This window comes from Struthio camelus, chromosome 13 (genome assembly GCF_040807025.1).
Source record: "Struthio camelus isolate bStrCam1 chromosome 13, bStrCam1.hap1, whole genome shotgun sequence".
Taxonomy (NCBI): Eukaryota; Metazoa; Chordata; class Aves; order Struthioniformes; family Struthionidae; genus Struthio; species Struthio camelus.
The window spans coordinates 10,269,028-10,284,217 of record NC_090954.1 but is presented as its reverse complement, the minus strand read 5'-3'; the positions used below and the strand labels follow the sequence as shown (position 1 = coordinate 10,284,217).

Below are 15,190 nucleotides of genomic sequence, written 5' to 3'. Positions count from 1 at the left end.
ATGTTTTGTCTTTGGTGTCATTAGACAATGAGCTCTGCAGAAGAGGCTTGGGCAAGTCTGTGTCCGGCTAATGTCACTCAGTGCCGATCTTAATAGCTTTACTACAAAAGCCTACAAAAGCCAGCGATCAGAGCTAAGTCTAAGTGACATTACGCCAAAGTCCACAAAAATGTTATTCAGGTCTTATCCGTAAGTAGAGTTTATTTGAAAACCAAGTGACATCAAACTAGAATAAACCAGCATGTTCTGCAAAAAACACCTTAACAGCAAATGGCAGGAAGGTTATATAAACCAAAGGAACATTTACATTAGGACACAGATTCAAGAAAAAAGACAATAAGCCATTGTTAGCTACAAATCATCTTGGAAAGTACATGCCAGCCACAAAATCTAATAGCATGGAGATACTAAGGCCTAATTCCCTGATACAATACCCACAATAACTCCAAGTCTGGAACATTTGCCTTCAGCCTATTAATCTAGCCTGACAATTCAAAGAGTGACTTTCCAAATGGGTCCAAATAATTGTTTCTCTCTGGTGAACTACAATAGGACATTGAATAAGGGAGGCTATAGCTGTAGTCCGGAAGTCCTTTAACCCCTAAATATTGGCCTAGAAATAGTCTTAGCTTGGGAGGGAACCTAGATGTAGTGGCTGTAACTCTATTACCAGCAGCCAGAGAGTGACCCCAGCTCCCCCTTCCATACTGCCATCCATAGGGAGAAAAAATGGCACAAAGTATAATCACCAGGTCCTGAACTCTTTGGTCTCCTATATAGGCCAAAACATTACCATCATTCAGAGCCACTTTCCTATGGTTCGCTATATATTTTGTTAAAACTAGTCACAAGTCCTCCTCTGCATCCTTTTTCTTCTTATATGACTTTGGAAGTGAGGTGGCTGCAGTGTTTTTCCAGGGTGGTCCCACACCGCAGGTGTCATTTCTGCTCCGCTCCCATGAGGCCTGGAGCTATTCTGTTGCATTAATAAATCAAGGTCTTTTGTGAGTGGATTTTTCTGCTCTCTGTGACCCTGAAGGGAGCTCGATGTTCCCCTCCTGTAGTTTATATCCTATAACAGTACATGGCACTGACATCAATTCAGTGGAGACAGACTTACATCATCTTTGCTGACAGCAATTGCTGCCTCTTCCAAATGATAGGCTGCACAGACAGTGCTGGCAGCAGAAGCCAGGATGGGGCACCTCTCCTCTAGGCAGCCAGCTTCTCTTCCTAGTCAACAGCGAGAAAGCACTCTTCTTGAGAGCAGGCCATCCACCCAGTTTTGGATATTGCCCCTTGAGGGAGCTGGACCATGCCTTCAGGGTGCCCATTTCCCTGCACTGGCTATAAAAAGCGAGTCCAGATGATGAAATCGCATGCAGACATCAAAGGCCAGATGAGACTATCCTGCCAAGGAGACTGTAAGGAGTCAGAAAGTGCCTGGGAGCTCCAAGGAGAGGCCAGGTCCCTTCTAGGAGGGGGGTCAGCACTGACAGATGGCAGGAAAAAAAGGTTTGTCCACGTATCTGGTGAAGCAGGACATAAATAGAAGAATGAATCTGTACCTCTGGAGGTACCACATGAGGGGTGGAAGAATGTGGCATTAAAACAAGACAGAGAAACATTGCCAAGTGAGTTTATTGAACAAAAAGTGTTTCAGCAGATAGGAGGAAACAAGACAAGCCGAAGGAAAGCTGTTAGGGAAGATCAGCCCATGGGGAGTCATGCAGAAGAGAGTTTTTCTTCCTGGGCTGGAGACTAGTGCAGTTAGCATTCGGCCTGAGCGTAGAGTGTGAGAGTCCTGTTGCTCTCCCTGGTGAGAAAAGGAGAAGAGATGGATTAGACACAGAGTACATCTGACCCAGAAGCTCTGTCCCTCCCTTCGCTAGCAAAAGAAATGTTGACTTAATCTTGCCTAGAGATAAAGAATATTCTCAAAATCTCAGCTACTTCCTTTTATTATTATCACTAAAGGAAAGATGAAAGATTTCACACATTTCATACAGTCCAACTGTTTCATGAAATGCTTTTCCCATGCCCTGGTGGGCTTCTGGAACAAATTGTGTGCTGGTTAGCATAAGTAAAATGGCTTTGAAGTTAAAAACCAGGAAGCCATGTACAGGTCCACAGAAATGGGTCCTTCACATTTTCCTTTAAAAATAACCCCCCCCCACCTCCTTGTGTCACTTAAACGATGCACCAGAAATGTCCAGCATATGCCCATAACCAGCCAGTCAAAACCATGTTAAGGAAACAGGCCTGCGTTTTCAGCAGGTACAGGAAATGACGATGGAAAACAGGGGATTTATTTCTGTACGTACAGGTATGCATTGCAGAAAACACATTTGTTGCCATATGTTTTGCCGTCGGAGCCACAGTGGGGTATATATTCCATGGTGCAGATAGGAGAGGGTTCTTGGAAGCTGCTGCAATAATCCTACAGACAGGAATGATGGGGATTTTGTGGGCTACCTGTGAGCAAACTGTGCTCCCCAGCAACAGGAATGACACCCCCCTGGAGAAATGAGACTCTGTCTCTAAGACCATGATAATAAATGTCTCAAAAAGCTTCTTGCTGGTGGCAGGTGTGATCTCATACTATACCACACTCTTCCTTGCCCTGTTAAGGAGAAATGGGATGGATGATGGCTGTTTTATGACCAGCATGATATTCCCAGGTGATCTCCTCAGGTCTGAACACCAGTCCCCCAATTTGTATCCCAGAGCAGGGCACAGTCCCCATGACTGTAACAGACATGGGCCCTGGCTCCTTTTTTCCATCTGTTCTCACTCACTTTTGTAACATCTTCTGCACATCTTCCATTATTTCTTTTGCCAAGATTGCTCTGATGCTCTCTAGAGGAAAGAGACGCTGACGTTAGTGGCAAACTTCGCCGTTACAACCGCAGTGCAAGAGCACAACCTAACTCACATGTAGCATACAAGCGATTTTCAGACAAATTAGCTTAGCATGGCCTGTGCCATGTTAGCATGTGATCTTGGGGCCATGTCTTTGGGACTAGTGTTCTTGCCAGCCGGCACAGGCCCCTTTGCAGGACTCGGAGCAGCGGCCTGGTCCTTGCTGAATGCCCATCTCAAACACTAACCCAGGCAACAGGGAAATGAGGGAGGCTGAAGGGATCGAGAAGGGGATTGGCAGGTCCCGATGGTGTTCGGCTCCCTCGTCCTACAGAGGGTTTCAAATGCAAGCCTTGGCACGCCACTCGGCTTTCGTGGACACCTACCAAACCATAGCCTCTGTCAGTTCCCCCTAGGAGAAGAGCGCATACTTACAGATTGTGGGCGCACAGTGTGCATTCGCTAGCGTAAGTGACACCATTGGTAGCACAGACGGGATCGTAGATCATGGTGCAGAGCATCAGCTGCTTGCCTTCATCTGTAGTGACTGTTTGGTACTTGCTGCAGTCGAGCTGGGAAGCAAACACAGCAAAAGCTGTGGTATGGCCTCTGCTCTGTGAAACAGTGCCCCAGCACAACATCCTCATTTACGCCTCTGCCTTTTGGGGTCTGCCATAGGATAAATTAGGGTTATATATTAACTCATTCTTCCACTGAAACCCGAGCGGTAGTAACATGGCAATTTCCTTTCAGAACCTTCAGCTGGAGAAGACTGAACCAAGGCTGAAGGGACATATCACTCCTTCAGCTTTGTGACGCCCTGACACCTCGCTGAGCCTACTGTGATGATACAAAATGCAGCTTAACAACAGTCTGCAAATCAAAACGGAATGATTTATCCGGTCCCTACTAGAGAGCTGACCACGATCAAGGAGTTTTTCATGGCCCAGAAGAGTTGGCAGGGGGACGTGCCAACAGGGCCTTTTGTTCCAATGGGCCAGCTCCGAGCATTGAAATCTGCCAGAAGGACTGACAGCATTGGAGGCTGATTTACACCGGTTGAAGAACTGGCATTTTGCACTCCTAGTTTCTCCAGTGTGAGCTCTTCCTTACTGATTTATGTGTCTCACCCGGTCTGAGCACAGGGTGTACTAGGGAAACAAAGGATGACATTTCATACTCTGCATAGAAATGAAATATCTGACTCAGGATGTTGAGTCTTTCAAACACATGCTAATGAGACAGCTTTGTTTTTCTATTCCCCAGTGGGTGTAAACCATTCAGAGCTGGTCAAATACGGCTAATTTGGTATTTTTACAAGAATTATTGTTGGTATACATTATATTACATTAAATTTGCAAGAAAAGCAGAGAGGGGTTTGAAACCCCTGGGACATTAGGAATCAACATTCAAAACACAGGCACACTGATTTTCTAATCTTTACAGAACATCTTTTTGTAAAACTTAGGCCTCCAGAAAGAAGAAAGCACAGAGGCACCCTGCGGTCCTCTGCGTCCCCTTTCCATATTGCCAAAGCAGGCTGCTGAGTTCTTGCTACCACTATGATAGACTGCTGTGGGAAAGGGATTTTTTCTCATAGCACCTTAAATCATTTGTTACCTGTCTCATAACTCAGTCCTCATCTGTCCTCCTTTCTTTCTTCTTAAGACTGTGTGTGGGAAGTGCACAATGTTCCTGTTGTCAGGAGGTGGGTATTCACCCATGGAAGGAAGGGGAGCATGAGCTATGTGACCCAGTGGAGGCCAGGCTATCAAAACCAGCCAGCACTTATTCAAGCTATGCACTCAGCATCACCTCAAGCTCCTGTTTTTTTTCAAGTTTCACTTACTTGAGGAACTTCTTCTATGCATTTTCCATCATGTTTTTTGCCTACATTGGTCCCTAATTCTCTAAAAGAGAGATAAAGTGGAGTTAAGACAGCTCAGCGTGTAACTCTCCACCTCTTGGTCCAGGCAGCAGGTGCTGTGAAGGACTGTTGATCGCTCAGCAGAGGATCTCCAGGACTTACAAGTTATGGGCACACAAGGCGCAGTCATTGCTGTAGGTGACATTGTCTGTTCCACAGACCATCCATGCAGGATGAAGGGGCAGGCTGTGATGGCTTCACCGGATTTGGTAGTACCAGTCAGGTATCTGCTGCAGTCAACCTGAGGAGATAAAGTAACGGAGCCAGGTCAACTGCTGTGAAACAAAAATGTGTCTCATCTGCAGTCTGCCTGCTCTATTCCTCCAGATGTTAAAAGCTTCAGCAAGAGAAAAATTAGGGTTGTATTTTAATTTTAGTCTTCCTTTAGAAATGAAGTAAGCAATTTTAGTTGGCTTTGGTATTGTCTGCTAAAAGAGGGAAGAAAAGAACAGCTGACAAGAAGGATCATATTCCTACACAAGTATGTATGCAAGGTTTCCTTGTCTTCAAGAAACTTAACCAGGTTTTAAAGTAAACACTTCACTCAAGGAATCAGTTTTAAAGGGTTTTACATTAAGTCCATCGTCTAACATAGAGTTAACTAAATCTGAGATTTAGTTTCAGCATTTTCAAATAGCAGCAAGGACCATTTCACCCAGTTCTATTGTAAAAAATCTTTACAATATATAAAAACTGGCAATTCAAATCTTGGAGGATAAATAGGCAAACTCCTACTGATAGCAGTGGAAGTCGGTCTACATTAGCTAAGCATCTGACCCTTCATTGTCATTTTGTATAGTTTTCCCAGTGCAGTGTTTCTTACTACCCAAATTTCTCACATGGTCCAAGGGTGAATTAAAGCAAAGATAACAGTGTCTTTATTATTCAAATCATATTACATTCCCTCCGGGTGCATGAAGTTATTCTCAGTCCTTTAGAGCTGCTCTGCGTATGCAGAGTAAATGCATAGAGATATTATCAGCATGTATTGTTACTGTGGATGTTTATAAAGCTATTTCTGTATCTGTAGCTAGGAGCAGAGGTTTCCTGACTAACTGGAGCATGAGGGTTTTCTAACCTGCCTATGTATTGCAATGGAAATCTTAATACTGAAAGAATACGCTGATATCTAACAGGGTCTTCTGCCTTCTTTTCCTACCATCCTAAAATAGGCTGCCTGGTTCTTGGGCTGCTTCTAACAACTTCAGTTCAGAGATCTGCAGTACTGGGACATTTTGTTTCTGAAGTCCTGGGCTATTCTCGTTCTCCCTCGCCCTGATGTACAGTACATTGGCAGCAGCTGCTGTGAGCAGCTAGGGAGCAATGCAGTGCCAGCACAAGGGCTGTGCAGCAACCCTCTGCGCATTTGGGAAGACAGATAGCTCAGCAAAGCCAGCTGGAGTGTTTCTGGAGACTGTAGGGCTTTGGCAGGATATAGCATTTATTTTACATCTATTTAGACTTACCGGGAGACTTTTCTCCTTACATCTTCCATCATGGCTCTTCTTAACATCAGTTCCATGTTTTCTGAAAGAGGAGAGGTTGGCATTAGCATGCTCACACATTAGCATGCTCACCATGTAAGCCTCGGGACTCTTAGGCACCACAGAGAGTGGACCTAATTCATAGTCAATATACATGATAAGGGAAGCATCTCACTGCCTAATTAGCTATCTTCTCCCTGTCCTTAGCAAGCATAATCCTAAGCAGTAACAGATATATCAGGTCTCCTCACACTGTGCGAGGTAGCAGTCCCATCCACCCTTTCCTCTGCCCAGATTCCACAGCCCTCACAGTAGGCGCAGATTGACATTTGCCTCTTCCACAGCTCCCCTGATGAGCACAAACAGGGGGTCAGGGAAGAAAATGAAGGTGATGGGGCTTCAGGAGATTGAAAGATTAACAGAAATACATTTACAGACACATTGATATTAAGAGAAGAGCTGTATGGGGCTATGTGACTCGAAAGGGAAGTTCTACTGTACAGCACTTACATGTTATGGGCACAGATACCACACACGTTGTCGTAAGTAAACCCGTCTGTGCCACAGACTGGGAGCAAGATCCTTGGACAGAGTACCCGGGCTGTACCATCCTTAGTTGCTTTTGATGTGTATTGACTGCAGTCAAGCTGCAAAAAGCAGGAGTATCAGCACTGGGGAAGCATGTGTTTTCTGAGACAAAATCTAGCATAATCTCCCATTTGTCTCCTTGTCTTCTATGCTTGGATGCTGAGACAACACTGGTGTTGCATTTCAGCTCTCTCAAAACCAGCCTGAATCACCGCTGCATGAATCCCCTCACGCACACAAGGAACTACACAGCACTGCATAATTTGCAAGACATTCAACGGCTAGTGCAACCAGCTAGGTCAATCCCAAATGCCGTCCAACTTTACTGCTGACTACAGAAGGTGACCACCTGAGCAAAACGGTTTGAAAAGTAGCTCAGAAAACCAGGAAGAAACTGTCCTGTGTCCCTTGTCCTTCTGTACTACAGAAATAAATTAAAAAAAAAAAAAAAACATAGTCAAGCAAATTGGACTTTGCTGATAATGCAGTTGAAGATCATCCTCAAAGAAAGACATGCGATCAAGCTGACTGACTTCCACATTTATGTGGTGGTGTGTCCTAGAAGCCAGCTCTGAGACCTTTTGGCTGATATACCTGGAGCAAAACTTCAGGGGTGCTCTAAATACCAGAATACAGCCCCAGTCCAAAGGTTGGCGTAGGCGTGAATTTGTAATGTAGACTCTGTGCCTAGCACAGAGGCTCACATGCAGCCCATCTGCCAGGGCTGTGTCGGCAAGGAGGACCCAGATGACACCTGCCTCAAGACAGATGGGAGCTGTAGGTGTCCTGAACACAGGGCTCACAAGGTTTAGTGGACATGTGGAGAAAGCCAGGCTTCAGGCCAGCTCACTTCCAGAGCAGAGCTAGCTACAGGGAATCTTTCAGTTGATATAGGCAAGAGGAGAAATATGCCTTATATCGTACTCACTGCGGGAATGTCCTGTTTGCATTTTCCATCATGCTTTTTGCTAACGTGGGTCCCGTGTTCTCTGGAAGACGAAGACAATGAAGTTGAGGAACTTAACGCTTAAACTCCTGGTCACGTTCAGATGCAAAATGAATCAGACACAGCATAGAGCAGATACCTGGCAAATTAAGGTTTCAGCCTCTGCAGGAGTGTCTCAAAATAGCTACATTATTCTACTTGTTAACAAGCTCGTCACATCTTCTAAAAACATATAATTTAAAGTGATATTCTGAACTATTCCTTCATCTGCTCAGTCACTGGCCAGCCTACAGATTAATCCAAGGATCTGTCATCTGACTCTTCCAAGTTTCCCTTCATAGCACAAAAAGGAAATCAGAAGGAAACTCAAGATAGACCCAAAAATAAGCCAGTTTCTAAGAGGCCTGATGCAATAGGCATACGCAAAAATGTAAAAGGACTGTTACCAGGACTGCTAAGTGTTGCTGGTAACTTAGAAGGAATGCTCTATGTACGGCACTTACCCATTATGGGCACAGATCACACATTCATTATCATATGTAAAACCATCTGTGCCACAAACTGGATCCAGGATCCTTGGACAGGATACTAATGTTTTGCCATCTTCAGTGACTTTTGCTGGGTACTTGCTGCAGTCAATCTGTCAAAATAAAGAGATTTAGATCTGGTGGAGCCACTGTTATGTGAGAAAAGTCCACTCAAAACCTTTCTTTTCTGCATCCCGCTCTTCAGAGTTTCTGCAACAGGACAAAGCCCTGGTACACTAAACTAAATCTTCTATCAGAAATGAGATTTCTGAATATTATCCTAGTTATCTAGGAGTGGAAAGAAAGGACTTGTCTTGGAGAAAGAATCCTTCTGATAGAAGGAACGTACAAAACTTTGGGCCCATTCTCATCAACAAAACTCCCTTCAGTTTGGTGGGAACCATTTTTAACCAGCTGGGAATCTGACTAGTATTGTTGTGGTTTGTGATGTTTTTCTCACCTCTTTCCAGTGCTATGATTACTTACTGGTTTAGATTTAATATAGCTAAGCAATGGGATTTGAAAGGATAAAGAAGAAATGGTTATCTATCAGTTGGGGAATGGACTTTCTACATCGCCAAATTTTTTTTATGAAACATATAAGCTTTTCCTCCTGAGGTACCAGACTGTTCTGCCTCATGTAGAACTAATTATAAATATACAATAAGCTAAACCCTATAAATATGTATGCTTAGTGCTCTTATGAGTTTCACTGTGTCTGTGAAAACTAGCATGGGAGTTTTGAATCCCTGTTGCAAAGGGTGGAGAAGCTTATGATCTTCAGAAAGAAAACTGCCAGCCCGCACAGCACACTGGCAAGGAAAAGCCAGCATCCAAAGAACTGAGTATGCTGGTCTCTTGGGCCTCTCCTTTCCCTGGGCGCAAAAGCTAGCTTAGTATGAAGGGAAGAGGACTCTACAGCACTGTGTGACTACAGCTTCTTATTTCATACCCATCTCCTGTCTCCTTTGTCCCTTTGGTGTGGTACGAGTGAGGTGACTCTTCTGGGGCAGGGAAGATGCAAAATCCACTCTCACTGTGCAGAAAGCCAGAGCCTGGGCTGAGACATCGTAAACCCTGCCATATGGTACTTTTGCAATTTCCTGGGGAAATCAGTGGGACTTTCCTAGGGAAGTCTCTATTAACAACAGTACGAGATGGATTTTGACTTCTGTTCCACTTACCGAGACAATCTCATGCTTGCATTCTCCATCATACTTTTTACTAATGTTGGTGTGATGTTCTCTGGAAAAAAAGAATTACTTTGGTTAGGGAGCTCTGAGAATAACTTTTGTCGTTACAGTCTAGACAGTGGGACAAGAAAGCAAGGTCCTACCCACTACATGGGACACTAGAACCGGCTGAGTTTAATCTGAATGTGTTCAGAGGGTGGTAGCAGTCACTCTTTGAGCAGCAAACTCAGTATTTCCTTATCCTGCGGTATTAGGAATACCTCTCTGATGGGCTCATGGCTCTGCTCTGTGTTGTCGTCTGGCTCTTTTGCGATTCCATGCATAAGCACAGAGGTTGGGGAAGAAAGCTCAGGCTGGCTGGAGAAATTGCAAATAGACTGTTCCAGAGGGACCTACTGAGACCCCAGACTGAAGAAAGACTAGTATTTTAAAGGAATGCTTCTCAGAGCCTTAAATATTGCTAATTGTCCAGAGAAGAGGTTTTACGCACACCACTTACGCGTTATGGGCACATATCCCACATTCGTTGTCATAAGTGAAGCTGTCAGAGCCACAAACTGGTTTCAGTATCCTTGGACAGGCTACCAGGACTTCGCCATCTTTTGTAGCTTTATGGTATTTACTGCAGTCAACCTATAAAAATAGCAGTAATAGAACACAATTCACTTTTGCTATAAAGAAATAACGCTCTTCATAGTATCCATATTCTATCTCAGCCTTTGGGGCTCCAAAAGCAGTTGGAGCCAATTCTGTGGGAATTCTCCAATGCTGAAGAAAATGGCATGGAAAGAAGGACTGTTCATTCTGGCTTTATGAGGTCCTTTGCGAGGACTTACTGGAACTAACTAGGCTGTGAGAGCCAGCCTTCAGACAACATGACATTTCCATTTTATTCCTGATTCCAGAGACTAGGAATCAGCACTAGAAAAACAGAGACATGGTACTATATGCCACAGAAAACCCTTGGGGCCTTAGCTATGATCATTTTTTAATTCCCTTTGCGCTGTCCAGACCAATGTTTTATTTCCATTTGGATTGTGTCCCTCTCATATGGTGGCTGGACTGTCCACTTTTACAGCCAATAGAAGTCTTCCATGGACACCAGCAGGGTAGTCTTTTGCCTTGCTATTGCACTTACCTGAATAAGTTTCTGCTTGCATTCTCCATCGTGCTGTTTACCGACATGGCTCATGTGTTCCCTAGAAGGAGACTTGTGTCAGCGATTGTGGAGAGCAGCCATTGCCTCCAGGCTGGATGTGTCGGTGCCAACTCACGTGCTCCTCTGTGCCTTTTGGGGCATGTAGCTGCCACTCTTACCTCTAATCTCTTGCCCTGCTACTTCTGCCAGTATCTGCTGGTCTCCAGCAGCTGAGCGGGAAGCAGCTGGTCTGCTCCTTGGCTGTAAGGACCTCCAGCCCCAGTGGCACACTCAGAGCTGCCGACCTGCCGCAGTAGCCTGCGCCCGGAGGTGGAGGAGCAAGCTCTGCAGGAGCTCAGCGCAAACCCACTCCTGAGGGACTTTAGAAAGTTTACAAAGAAATGCCGGTATTTCAAGGGCCCGTGGGGCAAGACTCACCTGTTGTAGAGGCAGATGCCACATTCGTTGCTGTATGTGGTGCCGTCTGTGCCGCACACCGGTGCAAAGTGCCTGGGGCAGGCTACCCAGACGGTGCCGTCCTTAGCAACGCCGCTCTTATACTTGCTGCAATTGACCTGTGCAAGCGGCAGGCCGCTGTCAGCCCCGCTGCAAGCTGCCGGGCCGAAAGAACCCCCCACCCCATGCAAGCTCCCCCGTGCCGCAGCAACAGCCCCTGCAGCTCCGGCCACAAGATAAATTAGAGGAATTATTGTGAATCTCTCCAGGCAGCCAGGAGGAGCGAATCTTGCCTACAGCAGTTTCTGATGAGGCTTTCCCGCTGGGATCCAGGGGGGCACGGAGGAAGGCTCGCTGTGGGTGAGGTACCAGCCGAATGAAGGCGGCTGGTAATTGGGAGCCTGGCCTTCCCCCAGTGCCCCTAAGCGCCAAATCTAATAGGTTTCCCAATCACATCACAGTCCCTGGTCAGCTACCGGAGCCTCAGCATTCACAGTAGCATGGGCAGAACCTGCAGACAAATCTATCGCACATACCCTGCTGTTTTCGTCGCTAAATATACGTATGTAAAACCTATTCAAGGGACACAATTCTATGGATATTACTATACAGAAAAATTATCTGAATGCTTTCAAGTCTTTGATGCTTTCAAGCATATCATCTTAGGTTAGTTTTCCTTCTGAGGCGGTAAGCTACTTCCTTTGACTGCAGGAGTAGGTCAATTATGTCTAAGAATTAATATAATAATAGAATCATATAATTACTAATTGCTTCCTCCTTTTATGTAATGAACTGAAAATAGCATAAAATAGTGGGTGTTTTATTTTCTCATGAAATTGGCAATATCTTTCAATCAGGCACTGGCAAATATTATTCAAACAGCTAAGCTTTCGTTAGATTTAATCCACTTGGTCATCAGGTGGTTACACACTGTTGCTATTTTACCCGAGACTAGGAATGCAACAGAATAAATAGAAAGATCTATAACTCACCTCAACTCCAAAGACAGTGCCTAAAAAAAAAAATAGAAACACAAAAGAAAAAAATATTGATATGCAGAGATGCAATATGTAAATTTCATGAAACAGTTAAATCCAGCGACCACTGACGACACGTTTATTTGGTTTAGGAAAATATGAAGTTTTGTATCATGCCAGTAGATGGTCCTAGGGTGTACTAATAAATAAAGTTTCATTGCACTTTTGAGGGGAGATAGAATGGAAAAGACAATAAATTAATCCATTCCTAAGCTGTTACAGGGAAGTGATAAAAGTAATTTAAATTGTGCATTTGTATAGTTTAACCTTTTCTAAAACAGTTCGTATCTGACGTTAAGAGTTGGAGGACATGCATATTTAAGAAGACTGCTGACCACTGGAACTGTCCATCTCCAGTCACGTGCTTCTCAGCTACAGGGAACAGCGCAGCAACCTTACAGAGTAATCCTAGGAGTTAAAGTTTTCATTTTCATTGCTCATTCAGACAGAGATAACATTTCTAACTGTTTTATTTTGCCCTTACATGCATTACTTCCATATATAAGTTCCTGCCCTACACTAGAACTGCTCCTTCAGGCTTTTGCTCCTATAAACGGAGATGAAAACAGTTGTCTGTACGAGGCTTGCTGAAATTTCAGTCTGACTTTTTGCTATGCTTTCTCAGGCAGAATATTTCTTCACGGAATAAGACTCTCCTCCACTTTTTGAGACTCAAACACTTTGCTAATAACCTGACCTCTGACTCAGCTGCAGAGATCTGAGCAGCACCACGGGAATTACTCACCTAGGCAGCAGCATAGGGCTACAGCCACCCGCACAAAGCCCCCCGTTAGCTTCATGGCTGACAGCGGTGCCGCGTCCGTGCAGGCTGCGAGCGCTCCGTGTAGGAGGCGAAAGTCACAAGCAGGAATATATAACACCCTGTACTATCAAACAGTCCCACCTTGTTATGTAACACTCCAAATCTGTCATCAGCACTGGAAGCCAGAATAAATTTACCCAGATCTGGATTTCTGGCTAATGATTCACACAGGAGTAAATGCCAGGAAGGGGCCTTCTGCGTGGCCAGATGCTCGAGGGGAACCAGACGCAGTGCCAGGCCACCTTGCTCCCAGCTCTGCCTGCCGTGCCTCGCGACTGCACTCCCGCTTGCCCGGCCACAGCACGTCCCAGGCTTACGTTTCCCCTGGGGCTCACTAAATGCAATTAGATCTTTCCCCTCCTGTGTAGTTTTCCATTGAGCTCCCAGCTGATAGCTGAAATCCTCATTATTAAACCTCACAGCGTGATTGTGTACTTTTCACCACTGTATTTCATCCCAGTTTGAGTCCAGACAATTTCAGTCCAGAAGGTCACCCAGTTCTCTGCGGGAGAAATTCTGTTCTTCTGTTTTACAAACTCAGCAGTCGTCTGTTCTGTGCGCTAACTTTTTCTCTGCTAAGGCAAGTAGCAAAAATATTAAGTTTGGAAGAATCATCCCTTTGGTTGTTCACTCACAACTTCCATCCAGACCCATAGTACCCCCTGCTCCTACGCTGTCATCTCTCCTGTAGCCAGTTCCTCATTCACCTCTCCAAGCCGGCCTGACAGCATCCCACAGGGCAGCAGGTCAAATGCTTTGAAGCTCAGGTACTCTAGATCTACTGTACTCCTTTCATCTAGGAAGCCAGCCAACTTTGTAAAGACTGATATCAGCCCATGCATGATTTCCTTCAGGAAAATTCACAGTGCACATTATCCCTTTGCACTTCATGTATTTATTTTTCTTCAAATCCCCCTGAAGGCTTGCTCAGTATTAAAATGACAGAGTTGAAATTGGTCCTGAACACTTTTTCTTCTTTGTGTAAACAGTTATGCCATTTGGCAGTCTGTAGTCACCTTGTACTGCCCGTGTACCAAGCAGACATTTATGAAATAGCATACCTACTGGACCTGCAGGTTTGTGTGCTAGTTCTTCCAGAGCTTCACAATGAAGAGCATCTGCTTTTCCCACCTTGAGTGTATCGAGCAGAGTTTTGCTTCCAACTTTAGATGCGGTGATTATTTTTCCTTGATCTTGTTCTCATAAGTCAGTCTGCCAACACGTGTTGAGCACGCATTTCTCTGAATTTGGAACCCTAGATACACTATGCTTCATTTCTACCATATCTTTGCAGAGCAGAGGCAGCCACTCTTTCTCTCTGCACTCACACAGGTGACCTCTGTTGCATGCGTGAATTTCCTCTGCAGTCTTGTTCACCTTCATTTTTGGCAATTTTCTGCATTGATCTCAAGCCGAGACTTCTAAATTGGGATTCTAAATTCTTCGGTCCAGATTTTTCATTAACTTTTTCTCTTAATCTCTCAAATTCTCTACTTGGTAATCAAAATCCTTATTTTCAGATCTGTTTTTGACATAATTTAAACAGAGCGAACTCAGGTCGAATCACCCTGGTTTTACTTTCTAAGAGAAGGACATCTCCAATATCATTCACACATCAAATGCAAATTTAAAATAACACTTGGTGGTGGGGGGAAACGTTACCTAATGGAAAATTCTGTTTGCTCTCAGAATCAGGAGTGTCTGAGATCTGATAATATTAGTAGTTGGCAGTGTACATCTGCAAAGTTAAAGTCTCTCCAAATGTCAGCATTCCCAGCTGCATTAATCTCTAGTAACATTACAGAGGTCTCTAACCATGTATCTTGTTTTCATTCCTTCCCCCTAATATTCAGCTCTGATTTCTCCTGCCTGTCCCTTATCTCAGTTCCACCAAGTGTCAAAGACTCCAGACCTTTAGACCAATGCAGGTCTCCACTACAGTGACCCCTGTTTATCCTGATTACGATATCTGTCTCTCAGTGCTTTATTTCAGTCAAGACCATCATCAGTTAGTGCATCCTGGCAGAAGAAAATGTATCTTGACAATTTTATTACTAGAACCCCAGTCAAGTGAACTTCTGCCAATGTTCACAAAGATGACACCTAAAATCTTATCAGCAAGGATATATTATTTGCAAACCAGACCTGCAACTGAAATAGATTGAGTCAGCATGTTCTGTCAAGATCACAGCAATTCTCTCTCCAACTA

At 44.5% G+C, this 15,190-nt stretch overlaps 1 protein-coding gene across 1 annotated transcript; it reads right to left on the bottom strand.

Annotated features, from left to right (window-relative positions):
* Positions 1–1,623: 1,623 nt before the first annotated feature.
* LOC104151085 (ovoinhibitor) lies at positions 1,624–13,058 on the bottom strand. The gene is given in 17 exon segments (XM_009685676.2): positions 1,624–1,816; positions 2,325–2,440; positions 2,799–2,859; positions 3,298–3,434; positions 4,712–4,772; positions 4,892–4,953; positions 4,956–5,030; positions 6,256–6,316; positions 6,784–6,920; positions 7,790–7,850; positions 8,311–8,447; positions 9,519–9,579; positions 10,027–10,160; positions 10,666–10,726; positions 11,104–11,240; positions 12,114–12,133; positions 12,904–13,058. Coding segments are annotated over 17 exon segments (1,422 nt in total). The 5' UTR covers positions 12,959–13,058; the 3' UTR covers positions 1,624–1,770.
* Between the last annotated feature and the right edge of the window lie 2,132 nt (positions 13,059–15,190).